This window comes from Gambusia affinis, linkage group LG13, assembly GCF_019740435.1.
Source record: "Gambusia affinis linkage group LG13, SWU_Gaff_1.0, whole genome shotgun sequence".
Classification (NCBI taxonomy): domain Eukaryota; kingdom Metazoa; phylum Chordata; class Actinopteri; order Cyprinodontiformes; family Poeciliidae; genus Gambusia; species Gambusia affinis.
In genome coordinates, this window is record NC_057880.1 from 26,199,967 (window position 1) to 26,215,388 (window position 15,422).

At 41.2% G+C, this 15,422-nt stretch overlaps 1 protein-coding gene across 3 annotated transcripts in view; it reads right to left on the minus strand.

Annotated features, from left to right (window-relative positions):
* cdh23 (cadherin-related 23) overlaps positions 1–15,422 on the minus strand; it is an 89,909-nt gene that overhangs the window by 44,286 nt on the left and 30,201 nt on the right. Inside the window, exons 13-24 of one of the 3 annotated variants that reach the window (XM_044135915.1) lie at positions 14,526–14,671; positions 14,184–14,403; positions 12,410–12,562; positions 12,085–12,198; positions 10,239–10,387; positions 4,444–4,504; positions 3,502–3,650; positions 3,174–3,309; positions 1,870–2,258; positions 1,019–1,120; positions 877–879; positions 600–749 (exon numbers count right to left, since the gene is read on the minus strand). In XM_044135915.1, coding sequence (XP_043991850.1) covers positions 600–749; positions 877–879; positions 1,019–1,120; positions 1,870–2,258; positions 3,174–3,309; positions 3,502–3,650; positions 4,444–4,504; positions 10,239–10,387; positions 12,085–12,198; positions 12,410–12,562; positions 14,184–14,403; positions 14,526–14,671 — 1,772 coding nt within the window. Of the gene's footprint in view, positions 1–599; positions 750–876; positions 880–1,018; positions 1,121–1,869; positions 2,259–3,173; positions 3,310–3,501; positions 3,651–4,443; positions 4,505–10,238; positions 11,610–12,084; positions 12,199–12,409; positions 12,563–14,183; positions 14,404–14,525; positions 14,672–15,422 lie in introns of those variants that run through there. The other 2 variants (XM_044135914.1, XM_044135916.1) reach the window with 2 other exon arrangements.

Below are 15,422 nucleotides of genomic sequence, written 5' to 3' on the forward strand. Positions count from 1 at the left end.
GTTTCATGGAATCCCAGGTTGATTTAATGAGAGGTCAGGCCATTTTCATGACTAATCAAGCCCAGAAACACCACTGGCCACTGGACCAGCTTTTGGTTCTGCTGGTGGTGTGGGCTGGTGAAACATCCTGCTGAGAAATGAACTCTGCATCTCCATAAAGCTGTTCAGCAGAGGGAAGCAGGAAATGTTCCATAATTTCCTGCTAGACGGCTGCGCTGGTGTTGGATTTGATAAAACCCAGCGGACCAGACCAGCAGATGACATGCCTCCCTAAACCATCCCTGACTGTAGACACTTTAAACCGGACCTGGAGCAACCAGGATTCTGTGCCTCTCCAATCTTCCTCCAGACTCTTATACCTTGATTTCAAAATGAAATGAAATGACCTTTAACCTCCATGTGGTGCCGTCTTGTCTGTGATTGCATCAGTGATCTTTGGTCTACTTAAGATGCTTTTAAAGTTAGAAAAAAATAGATGTACAACTGCAGATAGAAATCTTTGCTTTGCTACTTTGCATATTTAGTTTATTCATAGTGCATCAGAAATGTCTGGCAGTTTCAAATTCAGAATCACTGGTGTGACTAAAGTAAAGCCTCACCAGTCCATTTAAGCCGGCATCACTGTCCTTTGCCAGCACCACTGCCACTTTTCTCCCCATGGCCGTGTTTTCTGGGATGCTCACAGACGTATCAGACGTCATGTCAAACACAGGACTGTTGTCATTTTCATCCAGAATGGTGATGGAAACCTGGGAAGCAGCAAAATGATCTGTAGCTTCCATCACAGGCTGAACGTTGGTACTTACCTTTCAAATGAATGGAACAAAAACAAACAGGCAGTTTTCCATTCTGCTTTTTGCTCTAACAGAACCTTACCTTCTACAGATCCACAGAGGGATGCATTTGATAAAAGAAGAATGCCATTATTCCACAACAGATCAGACACAATACATTTAAAATAACAATGAAGCTGAATGTTAGGATGAAAGCTACAAAACTGCAAAGTGAAGCGACGTACCACAGTGGAGTCCTTCTTAGGTCCTCCGTTGTCAGCTACCACAGTCAGAGTGTAGAAATTTCCCTTTTCTCTGTCCAGCAGGCCTGTTACCGTGATGCGGCCCTGCAACGCCACAAACAAAAGGTCAAGAGTCACAAAACACAGAAAAACTAAGAGCTATCAGGAAAATCCACAGACAAAAGAAATGGAAGAACTTCAAAACATTGAGCTCTTTTATCAGATTTCATTCATCCAGAAACAAGACTGCAGGAAATGATGATGAGACATTACAGAGGCAGTCTATTCACACTGCATACGGCTCTTCAGGTTTCTTTTTTCACAACCACAGATGATGTATTTCACTGGAGTTTGTCCAAGAAAAACACAGAATAAAGCACAGCAACGTTGCAGACATGGCTAATGTTGCAGGTTATTTTTCCTGAAAGTTAGTCACGTTGGATTGATTCATCATTTTATCACAGATTTTCAGTTGGATTTGGTTTTGGAGTTTGACTAGACCATTCCACTGTGGCTGTGCCTAGATGTTTATGTTCTTTTGCAGCTTCAAACTCAGTTTTGCCAATCTCCAAAGCATGATGCAGCCACCACCATGTTTCTCCATGAGTTCAGGGTTATGTGTCAGTTTTCCTCCAATAACAGCATATGGACCAAAGGTTCATTAGGTGAGCCTAAGAAAAGGATTGAATATCATTGAAACTATTTATTATTTCTTTCCACTTCATAATTATGCACTATGGTTGTTCACATGAAATCCCTTTAGAATACAATTTTGTGACTGTAGTGTGAAAAATGTTGATATATTTATAATTAAGGTGTAATAAGAATATGATGTGAGCCTTTTCTCTGCTCACCGTGACGCTGTCTATCTTGAAGAGGGCTAAGGCTGCCGGCGACGTGTCGGGGTCAAAACGGTAAGTCAGCTGGTTCAGGTTGTCGGCAGACTGGGCCTGGACCTGAACCACCTCCGTTCCCGTGGCGATGTTCTCCCGGAGGGAAGCCTCGTAGCCTGGGGAGAAGAAGGCCACGGCCTCATCCAGCTCGTTCAGTAGGGTGACGTAGACGGTGCAGAAGCCCCGGTGAAACGGTGGCGCCTGGTCGGTGGCCGACACGTTCATCTGGTAGGATGTCTTGGTCTCGTAGTCCAGGTAGTCCACAGTGGTGACCAGACCGGTGCTGACGTCCACTTCAAACTTACGGTCTGAACCGGACACTATGGAGTAGGCAACAGCGCCGCCGTCACCTGAACATCAGGACAGAAACACAGACATTCAGAGTCCAGAATCACATTATTACAAATATTTTTTTAACAGGGAGTTTTGTTTTAAAGTGTTGACTTTAAAATTTTGCTGTTAGTTTATAAATCATTGAACGATTTAGCAAAAGAATCCTTTAAAGATCTGCTGTTGTTGGATCAACCTTCCAGACCTGTCAGGTCTTCTGGTTCTGGTTCTGCTCTGCATCCCCAGAACCAGAACCAAACATGGAGAAGCAGCATTCAGCTTCAATGCACCACAAATCTGGACAAACTTCTAGAAAACTGCAAAACTGCTGTAACAGTGACCGGCTTTAAATCAAGGCTAACACCCTCCTGGTTAGAGCTGCCATGATTCATAATAACTGGAACATTGGCCAATATATGATACTTGCATGATCATTTTGACGGGATTTGACTAAATGTAATGTTTATATCTTGCTTCTTAATTGTTTTTTGTTTTATGTTTTTTTTTGGTGCCTTGCTGCTGAAATTAGCAACACAAACAAACTCAACTTGATTTGAAAGTTCTCGTAACAGAGTTATGTTTGAAACTTCCTCTGACCTGATTTTCCATTTATAAAAAAAACACCCTTATCAGGAAGTGCTTATTTCAGTTCCATGGCCACTCTGATGTTTTGGAAAATGTTTGTCAGAATCACCAGATGTGCCACTGAGACAATTTAACACCAAGGGAAGTGAAGAGAGGAAGTACAAACTGTGGAAGTAGTAAGACTTTAAATGCCAGTTACAGAAAACCTGACGTTTTTCCACACACCAGAGATGAACAAGGTAAAAAAAAAAATAGATGAATGTCTGGTGGAACAGCACCAACTAGTGGCCGGGTTGATATTCTACAGGCCAGCAGAGCGTACAGCTCTGGCCGGGTGTGGTCAGACTCACCGGTGTCGGGGTCGGTGGCGCGCACTACGATCACAGAGGTTCCGATTCCGGCGGTTTCTCTCAGACCCAGACGGTTGTACTGCTGCTGGGTGAAAACTGGCACCTCATCATTGGCATCTTCAACATATACGATCACCTGCAGCAGAACGTATTTACTACTAATGTGTAAACATTAGGAAAGGTTGCGCTTGATTAGCGCTGAATTTAGCTTCAGCCTTTGAATCAGAATGTGGGAATTAAACTAGATTACACCGAAACACTGATAATGTTTGCGACCAGTGGTCTGCTGGGTGCAGTTCACACACGTTTTACAGCCTGAGCGTCTCACCCTGACAGAGCTCCGCATGCTGCTTTCATCGCTGTTGAAGGCCTCCACCTCCAACAGGTGGGAGCTGCTGGTCTCCCGGTTCAGCGCCCGGACGCCTCTGGTCACCTGGCCGCTCTGCCTGTTTATGCTGAACAGGTTGTTGTTGTTCCCTGCAGCCACAGGCACAAACAGAAAGAGGCCATGAAGAGACAAAAGAGAAGGGAAGTGAGACAACAGATCACCTTTAAAACACTCCAGGTTTGAGTCAAATCGCAATTTGATTTAGTTTATTTACATAGCTCCATTTCATTTTGAATGTGAAACTGAATTTGCTGGCATTTACTTTTGTGTTTTTGTAAATTACCCTGAAACATCAGGTGAGTTGGTGCTACTGTACAGAAATGAACTGAACTGAATTGCAGTAACATAATCTCACAATGAAAAGTGAAGACTATTCAACCTTTACTTCAGAACACATATTCAGTAAAAAAAAAAAGAAAAATAATTTTTTTAACAAAACCTTTACTAGTACATCACTGCTACCCATGATTCTCTGCTGCAGACTCTCTGTCATTAGGAGAGCACTTAGTGTTGTGCTGTAACAATTCATAAGGTTGAAGCAAACAGAGGATCAAACAAGGCAAACACTAAAAATCCTGTTTGAAAGCTTGCTGTGGGTGACACTGGGTTCACGGACTGGTCTTCTATTTTTAAGAAAAAACACTTCCTTAAACAAGCAAACGATCCTGGTTTTCCCCTTTGGGTGAAAGAGACCTTAAGATTCTAGAGAACAGCCACCAAGTCAGAAATACGTTTGAATTTTGTTCTTCGTTGGAAATCATTTTGCAGAAATGATAACAACAAAACGACACTCTGTTGATCCAGACTTTTCAAGTCCTGACAGTGAGACATTTAAAATGTGGTTTCAGGCATATTTAGCAGGAACTCAGCATAGAGACTCACCAGTGATGATCCTGTACAGAACTCTGCCATTTTCTCCCTCATCTGCATCTGTGGCTTGAACCTGTGCAGGGAAACAGCAGAAATAGTTACTTAAAATCACACAACAATGCTGTATATGAGGAATTACATCCACATCCACTAACAGTAGCTTGAAAGTCACTAATTTGGGATTCCTAAGCCATTCTTATATGAATGTGAAATGCTACAAAAACTTAATATCAACTATTTTTTTGCAAACACTGAAATTCTGATCAATACTCAGAACAAGGCGAAGGAACAAAATGCAGAGACTTCTAGATTTACACGTTAGCAGCTGTTCTGTTCTTCAGGAAGTAGGTGTAAACTTCTGAGCAGCAGAGATATTAATATTACATATTTGGATTTCTCACAGTGTAAATGTTCACTACAGAAGATAAAACTCAAAGTCCTGAACTGTTTGGGCATTTCGGAGTCTTTACAGTCCACATTGTCATTCAGTCCACATCCCCTGGTACCCAGCCTCATGTTGCCACAACAACCACCGTAGCCTGGCAATGATGCCCTTCTTGTCCTCCAGTTAGAGGCAGGCGGCCAGGCTGGCCTCTGCACACACAGCCCAGCTCTGCAGCACACACAGATAAATACTGCAGCATGCTGCGCTGCTGCTGAATGGGCCGTGTCAGAAGATTGGCTTCTGAATCTACAGAGGTCCACAGCTGCTGGCGCCGAGTCAGACGGACCTGATGACAGTACAGTATCCTCCGGGTGACACCGACTCTCTGGATGAGGCTTCAAATTTAGCAGAATACAGAAACCTGAATATACATTTACAGAGGGCTTCACAAAACCATTCAGCCCAACACTTTACAGGAAGAGTTCCCGCAGTGTGTTAGCGTCTGGCTGGGGGACCCCTCTGAAGAACCACAAATAACACTGCAAAATATGTACAATAACATCAACTTTTAGAATGTTTTTTATGACCTTTAGTCACTATTCAATCGTTACTCCATTGGTTTAGCATAAATGTCAAACCTTCTGATTTTAGTTGGAAACCAGTCCTTAAAGGTTTTTACAACAGTGTCCTCCATATCATTATTATCAAACATCTCAGTGACAAAGCAGCTTGTTCATGGCAAATAACATTTCAATAAATTATTTTAACTAATATTTCATAGTAACAATTGAAAACAGTTTAGACTAAAAAAACATATTAGATTCAGATTTGTGATTTTCCTCCAGCTGTCTGAGACCGTCCCAGCACTTCCTGGTGGACCGCCAACAGGTCAGCGGCCCCCACTTTGAGAAACACGGATCTATATAACCATTTTATAATCTACAGTTAAAGACTTGCCCTGCTGCGTTGTGGTGGGAAGGTTTTAATCTTTTTGTGTCATGCTAGAGTTTTGCTTTTTCTCCAACATCATTTGTGGGAAATTTTATTTTAAGCAATCAGAGTAAAGGGGATTAAATACAAATGCAGGCCACACTTTTCAGATTTTTGTTGGTAAAATAATTTTAATAAATAACATTTTCCAACAAAATGTATTAATGTTTGTGGTTATAACCTCCAAAATTAGGAGCCGTTGATGGAATATGGGTATTTTCTCAGGTTACTGTATGAAGGTATGGAGGTTTGAGCAGAAACAGGCGCTGTGAGACGTCTGCCTCCGCCTGTGTGTCCTCCTCTGCTCTCTCACTCTGCCTGCATCTAGAGGGGCCCAACTTCAGTCTCATTAGCTTTATAAAGGGACGTGGAGAGGAGAGGAGAAAGAGGAGTACAGGGAGGGAGAGGAGGAGGAGGATGACACTGGGGGGTCAGACTGCTGAGTGATGAATAGAGTGTTACACAGCGGAGTGAACCACTATGGCCCTACAACAGGGGCCACAGAGAGCAAGAACATGTTGCGCACGTCGTTTTAAATGTGATCTTGTGAAGCATGAAAAGAGAAATTATTCACAAAACCTTTGACTTAAATACACTGCCTTGCCTTTGGCTCCTTTCCACTGGAACAGCAGAAAAATGGACATTTTATTTTGCAGCACACGTTTTGCCCCCTTTTCTTTGCTATTCCCTGTTTTCCTCCCCATTGCTTCCCCACTCCGTTTCTGGGAAAGCAGCACTTTAAGGCAGAAAAACAACTACTATGTGGATTCACAAAGAACAGGTTCCACCACAGTTACTGGAAGCCAGAAAGGTGCTGCGCTAAAGAGATTCAGACGGAGTGAGTATGTTTTCTACCATGCATTCATTTTATATTAATGACACTTCTTCCTAAAAGAATGGGGGTTTTTGTCCGACTTAACAGAACTGGACTTGGAAAGTTGAAACTAATAAAAAGTTTGTTAAAGCATCCTGCAGCCTGGACTCAGTGTGAACAGACTGAAACAGGAATGAGGCTCAGAGCTGCTGCAGTTTTCTGACATGTGGCTGAGAATGTGGACAAAGCAGAGCAGAGAGATTTGGCTTTACATGAAAAATTATTAGAAATATTAGAATCCACAAAGTCACAATCATTCGCCCACTTATTGGTTCAAGATAAAAAAATACAAATAAATAGAATACAAAAGAGTAAAATTAAGCCAAAAAGAAAAGACTGCAAAATAAGAAAAGCTTTGTCACTATGAAGAACTTTAAAGATATGCATCAATATTTTAGACTTTTCCAAACTTAAACTTCTGAAGTCATCAAGTTATTTTTATCTTTAAAGATTAAATACAAACTTTTTAAAATTTCTGACAAAATTTCTGACAGAGGACAGGATTTATTAAACCTGCAAACAGCAGGATTTATTAAACCTGCAAACAGCACAAACTGGGTAAGGATGGATGGATGGATGGACGGATGGATGGAGAACAGACGGACCGGATTTGAGCATTGATGGATGGATTGAGCATCAATAATTGATAGGAACTTTTCTCCAAACATAAATATTTTCCATCCTCTTAGTTTTTTGTTCTGCTTATCAAGACCAGGAATTCAATTAAATGCAATTCCAGTTTTCCAGCGTCAGCAGGAAACCTGACCAGTTAGACTTTAATGTTGGTGAACATGTGCAGAAACGAAGGAGGTTGATCATAGCTGAGCAGTGAGATGTCAGGAGTGGCCAATGAGAACTACAGGAGCTGCCAAGATTCAAATCTCCAGAAAGTGCCGGCTGTAGAACCTGAAGGTGAGACAGAAAGTTGGTTCTCCAGTCGGGTGTGTGAATGTGTGTGTGAACTTGTGTGTGAATGCGATGTGCATGGAGGCGCTGACTAATGAACTGATGCTCTAACGAGTCATCCTGCTCCACTGGCCTTTTCACAGCTTTCCTGGCATTTGGTCTTAAAAATAATTTCACGTCCCAATGTGTTTCCCTTAAACGATAAGCCATGCTTTGTCTCCGCTGAATTAAGGATGATGACATTTACAAATGTTACCGTGCTGAAGATGGGGGCGCGCTGAATGAGGGGGGAGGCGGAGGAAGAGTTGGTGGCTGCTTTGCATTTTACAAGGGGCATTTTAATAAACCCAATTTGTTTAACATTGAAGAAAGCCTGTCAACCATTGACTGTTTTGTAGTCCTTGATTTAATAGCTACATAATTGCTTCAAATGCCGAACACTCGCTGCGTCTACACATGCATGCAGTTATTTCTATGCATTATTGTGTATGTATATTGTAAGCCCTTGGGTGTATGATTCTAATATAGAAAATAAACCCTCAAATGAACCTCCATTAGCTTCATAAGGCTTGACTGGCCAAGTCCGGAGCTGAAATGGCATTTTGATGCAGTGTAATAGCTTTCATATCCGCTTTCCACATTCTGTCTGGAAGCAACCGCGAATTTCAATGTGCAAAACAAAAACAAACAGTTAAAATCATAAAAAAAATATGGCATAAATTTGTTGTAAGTCAATAATAAGTCAATATTTGCTCAAAGTTTTGGAGTGTGTCTCTAACAGCTTTGAACGTCTAGAGGCTGAAAAGTTTTTCTGTTCTTTGCAAAACAACCCAACCATGTTTCGTCACGTCACAAACTCATTTGGCTTCAGGTCCAGGCTTTGACTAGGCCTTTCTAAGGCTACATTCACACATCAGGCAAATAAAACTCCAATCCAGCTTTTTCCCTGCAGTCTGACCAGCCCGGTTCTGATCTTTTCAAAACCTGAATTACTTCCATATGTGGAAGTAATTCAGATATTTATCTTATTGCTTTCAAAGTGTCTGCAGTCTGAAGGCTCAGTCACTTTTGATCCGACTTTTATGTCATTGACTGAAGACATTTGTCATAATTCTGCACTAGAAGAAATCAGACACATTAATTCAGGACATAATGGCTAAAAATTATAATTATGAACTTTATCAGCGAAGCTCATTCCATCACAAGCCCACCACTGTTGGCTCTGACTCCACATCCAAACAGACTTTCCTACAGACGATGAAGTGATGCTTCATAAAAAGCCGTTTCTAATAGTGATAAAAAAAAAACAAGGAGAAAACAAACTTGCTCATAATTTTTTTTAAAACATTGAGCCACACTATGTAACAGTGTTTTTCTCCGTCCAGGGCAGAGGCAACATGAACACCACTGACCCAGACTCCAACATCACCTCCACCTCTCCTGGTGGGAACATCACTGCCTCCATCCTGTCAGCCGCCACCACCACCTCTCCCTCCGTCCTGCAGCCTCCGTCTCATTCCTCAAACATGCATGACCCAGAGTTTACCATTATGGTGGTGCTGGGTCTGTCCCTGCTGCTGGCCGGCCTGGCAGCCTTCCTGGCGGTGTACAGGCGCTCGGAAACGACCTCGGAGGGCGACCTGGAGAGGAGCTGCACCCCGGGGGAGAGACAGACCCGCGGCAGAGGCTCGTCCTCTGAGCCACAGTTAAAGACGTGGAGGAGACTGGGCTCATACCGCCGCTCTTACAACCTGTCCTTCAGGCGACCGCCTTACCGCCGGCCACACCAGCGCGACAGGACGCGTGTGACCCGGCCTGTCGCCTTGGAGACGCCGCAGCCCGACCCCAACATGGAGCCCCACATCACTACGCCCTGTCTGCTCGACTACGTCACTGAAATCTGACCGACCGCCACTGACTGATCACTGAATAGATAAAAGCAGTTTTTAAAGCTGTTGCTTGAAATTTCTTTGATGTATGTTTTATAAAATTCTCTAAGACGAGCGACAACAAGGCGTGATGCAGAACACCGGAAAAAAAACTTTATTAGGGCCTCAAACAGCCGTTGGGGAAAACTGGATGCTTTCAACACATTTCTGAGCCACACTGACCAAACTCAGTCTGATCTTGATGTAAAATAGCATAAAAATAATAATAAAATCATCTCAGATGGTTTGGCTGGAATCGATCTGCATCATTTTCCAAAACCAGGGACAGCAAAACTTTCGACAAAACTACTGAGAGAGAGAAATGCTTGTTTAAAATTATAACATGTTTCTAACTAAGCAATTAGCTAATCTAATGCATCTATATCAGAATAAATCTAATGATGACATATTCATTTTTAGGCCTTCACAGGACAATCAGGCCCACAGCATCACAGAACCTCCACTGTACATAACAATTGGTAACAAACTGGACTCTGTTTTTATACATGTGGAGTCTTGGTTCTGCAATAAAAGGTAAATTCACTTTTAAAGTTTTTTTTAACCCGTCTCCACCAGAGGTGTTGATCATTTTAGAAAGAACTGTAAAAACAGAAGCAATTTCAAATTTGCTAAAATACCAGAGCTTCATAAATGACTCAGTAAATGTGAAGCAAAGTGAGTCCTGAATTTGTTAAAGTGCTGTAGGCGTCCCGGCACGCCCCACCTGAAGGATGCTGGTTCCCATGGGCACGGTTTCCAGAACGCTGGTCTCATAGCTGTTTTGGAGGAAGATGGGCCGGTTGTCGTTGACGTCCTGAACCTCCACAAACACGGTGGCCGTCCCCGTCCGTCGGCTGTCTGCTGGACCGTTATCTGAATGACAAAAACATTCAAAAAACATTCACTTTATTTCAGCACACCCTAAACTGCTGCAGTGTTTAGATTCAGGTTGACCGTTATTGTTCCATCTAATCAAATAGACCTTTAGCTCATTCATTAACTCACTCAACACCTCTACTGCTGCTAATTGCTACTATTGTCTCTCTTTCACAGATCCATGCAAAAAATCTTCTAGCATATTTTGCCATTTCCAAACCATTTTAGAATTTTTCATAATGGAATGAATTATGACTGAAACAATGTCCGCCCTTTATTCACTTCTTCTGCACCGTCCTGTAAATCAGAGCAGCTGTAACTCTCTTGTCTTGCACTGTTTCACATCGTCTCTGCTGGACTCTCCGGTGCCTCCAGCAGATAAGCTGCCCTGATTCAATAATCCTGACAAAAAGAAAAACCTCAGAGATGTTTTTCAAACAGGAACAAAAGCTGTTGGGCAAGAGTCTGAAATCACCACAAGCAGCAGTTTCCCATCTTATGTTCAGAAACAAGAAACACAGAAAAGGGAACTTTTATTTGTAAGACAAAACTCACTGCTGAAAACCGTAAGTGTGTTTTACTGTTTTCACCATGCAAAAGTAATCATCAACTATCATCCACATAATCAACTTTAAAATATTCTAGAGCATAAATGTGAATGAGAAGAAATGAAGAATGGGTTTGACATGATGCCTCTGGAGGAGCTGCAGATGTCCACAGCTCAGCTCTTAGTCTGCTCCAAATATCTGGGCTTCTGTGTCTGTGCTGCATTTTACCTTGGTGGTGGCAGCATCATGTCTTCTTTCAGCAGCAGTGATGAAGCCAGTTTGATTTGAAAAGAGCTAAATAAAGATCAAACTGAATGGAATGGTTACACCAAAATGACTGTCAGAATGGCCTAGTTAAAGTCTGGACATGGATGTCATTTGATTTTGTGCGACCCTCCGGCCCCAATTCAGGAATAAGTTAGGACAAAATTGAGATTTTCAAATTTACATCTAAGTACAAAAATGTCAGATGAAACTGAAAATTATAATCTTTTCAAAGTTTTCAGCTTTCCGTCTGTTGCCATGGTAACTAGGACCACATCTCCTCTCTGGGATCCTCTAAAGTTAACCTTGGTTCACCCAAATTTATAAGCTGTTGCATTGTTTGACTACAGCAAGTGTTTTCAAATAAAACCTGACCTACATTCTGTTTTCATTGATAATAAACAAAATATTTTTCTAAAAGGCAAACTGGATGTCGTTTATTATCAAAAAAAACATTTGAAGTTCCTACAAAAAAATGTTTTATTGGTTTAATTAAAATAGTTCATGTTCAGTTTGTTTCATGGGTGAAAAATGCAACATGTTGGTGATTTTGGCTCACATGACAAAAAGTTTGGCCTCCCTGGTTTAAACCTGCTGATGAAGAAAGAAACTGTGGAAAGATTTGAAAATGTTTGTGGTTGTGTGAAACCGGCTGAAATCTATCTCCAAACTTGAAACTGAAAATTCTATGAAAGAAGATTCTATAAAAGAATCTAAACACAAGCCACACTTTTCAGATTTTTTATCTTCAAATCATCATTTTCTTTCCATTTCAAAACAATATGATGCTTTCTGCTGGTCTAATCAAAACAGTTGAAGACATGGAGACTTTTGCAAACAGAACATTTATTTCAGACGGAAGGATGTAAACTTTTGACCCACCTATCGCCTCGATGACCAGAGTGTAAGCCGCCTGAGTCTCTCTGTCCAAGCCCACCACAGTCCTCACGATGCCGTCTCGGAAACCGACGCTGAATTTACCATCTTGATTCCCTCCTGCAAAAAAATAAATAAAAGATAGAAAAATACAGAATTCCAGACTGAATAGAGCAACAAAAGCACCACATTTATTTAGAAGAGATCAACGAACTTCCACAGACATGGATGAATGGAAGTACTGAAGCTTCACTCTGCAATGCATTAGTTCATATAAATGTACAACTTGTAACCCACAAACACAAAACATGTAACCGCTGTGACCTCTGACCTGTGATGAAGTAGCTAAGCTCTGCGTTGAGACCAGCGTCTTTGTCAGAGCAGATGAGTTGAGCAACAACGTGGTTTCTGACGACGTTCTCCATCAGGGAGACATTGTATAGTCTGGGGTTGAAGGTGGGCGTCTCATCATTTACATCCAGAACTGACCAACACACACAGACAGAGACAACCAGCACACACATGAGGACAAGTAATGCAGCAGAGTACAGCTAAAGTAGCAAATGTTAACTGGGTTCACTGGGTTCACTGGAAATGAGTTTGTCTGTTGAAAGTAAACCTGGTTTAAATGGAATAAACCTCCAAACTGTCATGGTGACACTGGTGTCTTTGACATTTAAACATTTTGGAGGCGACAGTTGAAGCTTCAGAGGGAAAATTAACAGCTTAGTCGGTGTAGAAAAGCAGGAGTTTTGGTAGTTTGTTAATGCCGAGGTGGAAAGAGATGAATGACTTTAAAGAAGCAAATGTTGCTGCGCATCAATCTGGCAAGGCTGGTAAGATGCAGCCTCCCTATTTTATATGGAAGCATTGTGATTTTTGTTCTTTATTTTCACTTAGACAGTGACACATGTATTTAAATATAAAGATAAATTGTCAGAGAATCTTTATATATCCCAGTGAATTATTCATTAATATAATCTGAAAGACTTGCATTACACTCATCTCCTTTATGTTGTTTCTGATCCTGTGTCAAATTGTAGTCACTGAGAAAAACTCTAAATGACCTGGTAGCTGTAAATATTTACAAGAAAATCACATTTTCCTGCAGTAGAACCTCGAGAATTTATTCAGTTTGTCAAAGCAGATACCAAACGTAATAAAATCCTCAGCTGGTCAGTCCAGAGTCCTGATTTATTCCCAACAGAAAGCTGAGTATGAAGAGACCAAAACTGGATAAATACAAAATAGCAAAGGGCTGAAATGACTTTAACTTGTTATGATGTCACTTACAAAATAGGAAGTGCATCTTTATAAGAGGGAGAATTTCTTTGTCACTAGTGAACATTTAAAACAGCTGAAAGTTCTCCAAGTAGTGGGAGCTCTGGAAATGTACCCAAGACCAGACAACACAAAGTTCAGTGAAACTGCAAAAAAAAAAAAAACTCCACACACACACAGGCCTCAGTTAGGCTCAAACTCCAGACAATGCAATATAATAATGTAATAATGGTTGCTTATAAGAGTTGGAAGCAAAAACATAAAAGTTCAGCACCATGTAGGTTTTTATTTTCACTCCTAAAGGAACCACAATACGTTTAAAACAATGTTCATTAAAGATGGAACCAAGGTAGAAATGTTTATCAGTCAAATGTGAAGCCACAAGTCTGAAACTGGATCACACAAATAACCAGCTTATGCTGCATAAAGAAAAATGATGTAAAAATTCTGCACAATGATATGAAAGACTGAAAAAGTCATACAGAAATGATGAAATATCTGATGGGATGTTTCTAGTTTTTCACACAAACTTTCTCTGTTTTTGCTTCATCTAGCATCTGGATTACAGTTGTGAGTTTTTGAGACTAAACCTGTAAAAGATAAAACAATTCTTATTATGTAAATAAAGCTGTGCTGCATTTTCATTTCCCTTCATCTCATCTGCATTTATAAAACCCACCAGGAGGTGGCAGCGTATTCCTCAGTAGCTTCCTGAGACACATGAAGCTCACCATCTGCCATAATTAATTAAGTCAGCACAATAAAAACGGGTCAGTCAGCAGGTTTGGAAGTTTCTCAAGCAGAGAGAGCCAATCAAAAGTCACCTGAGACAGTGAGCGTTGAAGTGGAGGTCCGAGGAAACTCCCCAGCGTCGTGAGCGATGATCCTCAGCTGATACTGGCCGATCTGTTCCCGGTCCAGCACCGCCGTGGAGGTGAGAACGCCGGTGGAGGTGTTGAGGTAGAAGTCAAGGCGGGGCACACTCATCTGCAGCGCCATCGTAATGCGGCCATTCGCATCCTTATCTGGGTCCACTACCTGCACCTACAGCAGGAAAGATTCATATTTCTTTCATAAATTTCAGACAGACAAGATATAAAGATATAAAAACCATACATATATTTGTGCAATATGCCTTTATACATGAACATTTCTCTTATTTTTACCCTAAAAAACGAGTTTCCAATGGGAAGTCCTTCTGGCACTTCTGCAACAGACGGCAGGTTGAGGAAGGTCGGGTCGTTATCGTTCAGATCCAGCAGGTTGACAGACACTGTGGTGCTGGCCGACGAACGCAGTGGAGGTGTGCCACCTACAGAGGGCGCCAGAAGGGCACATAAAGACGCACATAAAGACAAAACACACACACACACACACGCACCCACACACACACACACACATTACAACATAAGAGTGCATGTCCTGGTCCAGAGAGTCCACCATGGAGAATGAATTACAGCAGTTTGTTTCCAGGTTGCTTTGATAAGTTAGACCAGTGGTGACCAAACTTTTTACCACAAGTGTTAAAATCTAAATTTTTCTATAGATAAAATTCTTATTGTATTTTTTTCTTCTCAATTTTAACTTAAACACAACATATTTTTGTAGAAAAGTGATTGATAGAATCAAAAATGTATTTCACAAATGTTTTATTATAAGGTATACATAATTTCCCATATTTCTGGATTTTATTTTGTTTTTGAGCTATAAACAGGAATGGGATAATGAACACTCTTCTAAAGCTTTTGCTGTATTAGTCAATGTAGAAGTCTCCTTTCAAGTTTATGGTTCTATTTACTGTAATATTAACCTGGCTAAAAAACGAGAAATCAGTTTTGATGTGCCGAATGTTTTTTCATTCAGACTTTATTTGTCAGTGAAAATGTCACCCTAAAAGTTAGAGTTTGCTTGAAAGAAAGATTTGCCCCTTTCCAGAATTCTCAGGGGCCGAACAAAATGATTTGGAGGACCAGAAATGGCCCCCCAAATGGGCTGCAGTTTGGAAACTCCTGATTTAGGCACATTTACAGAGCAGAAGGTACACATATGCAAACTGCAAACAT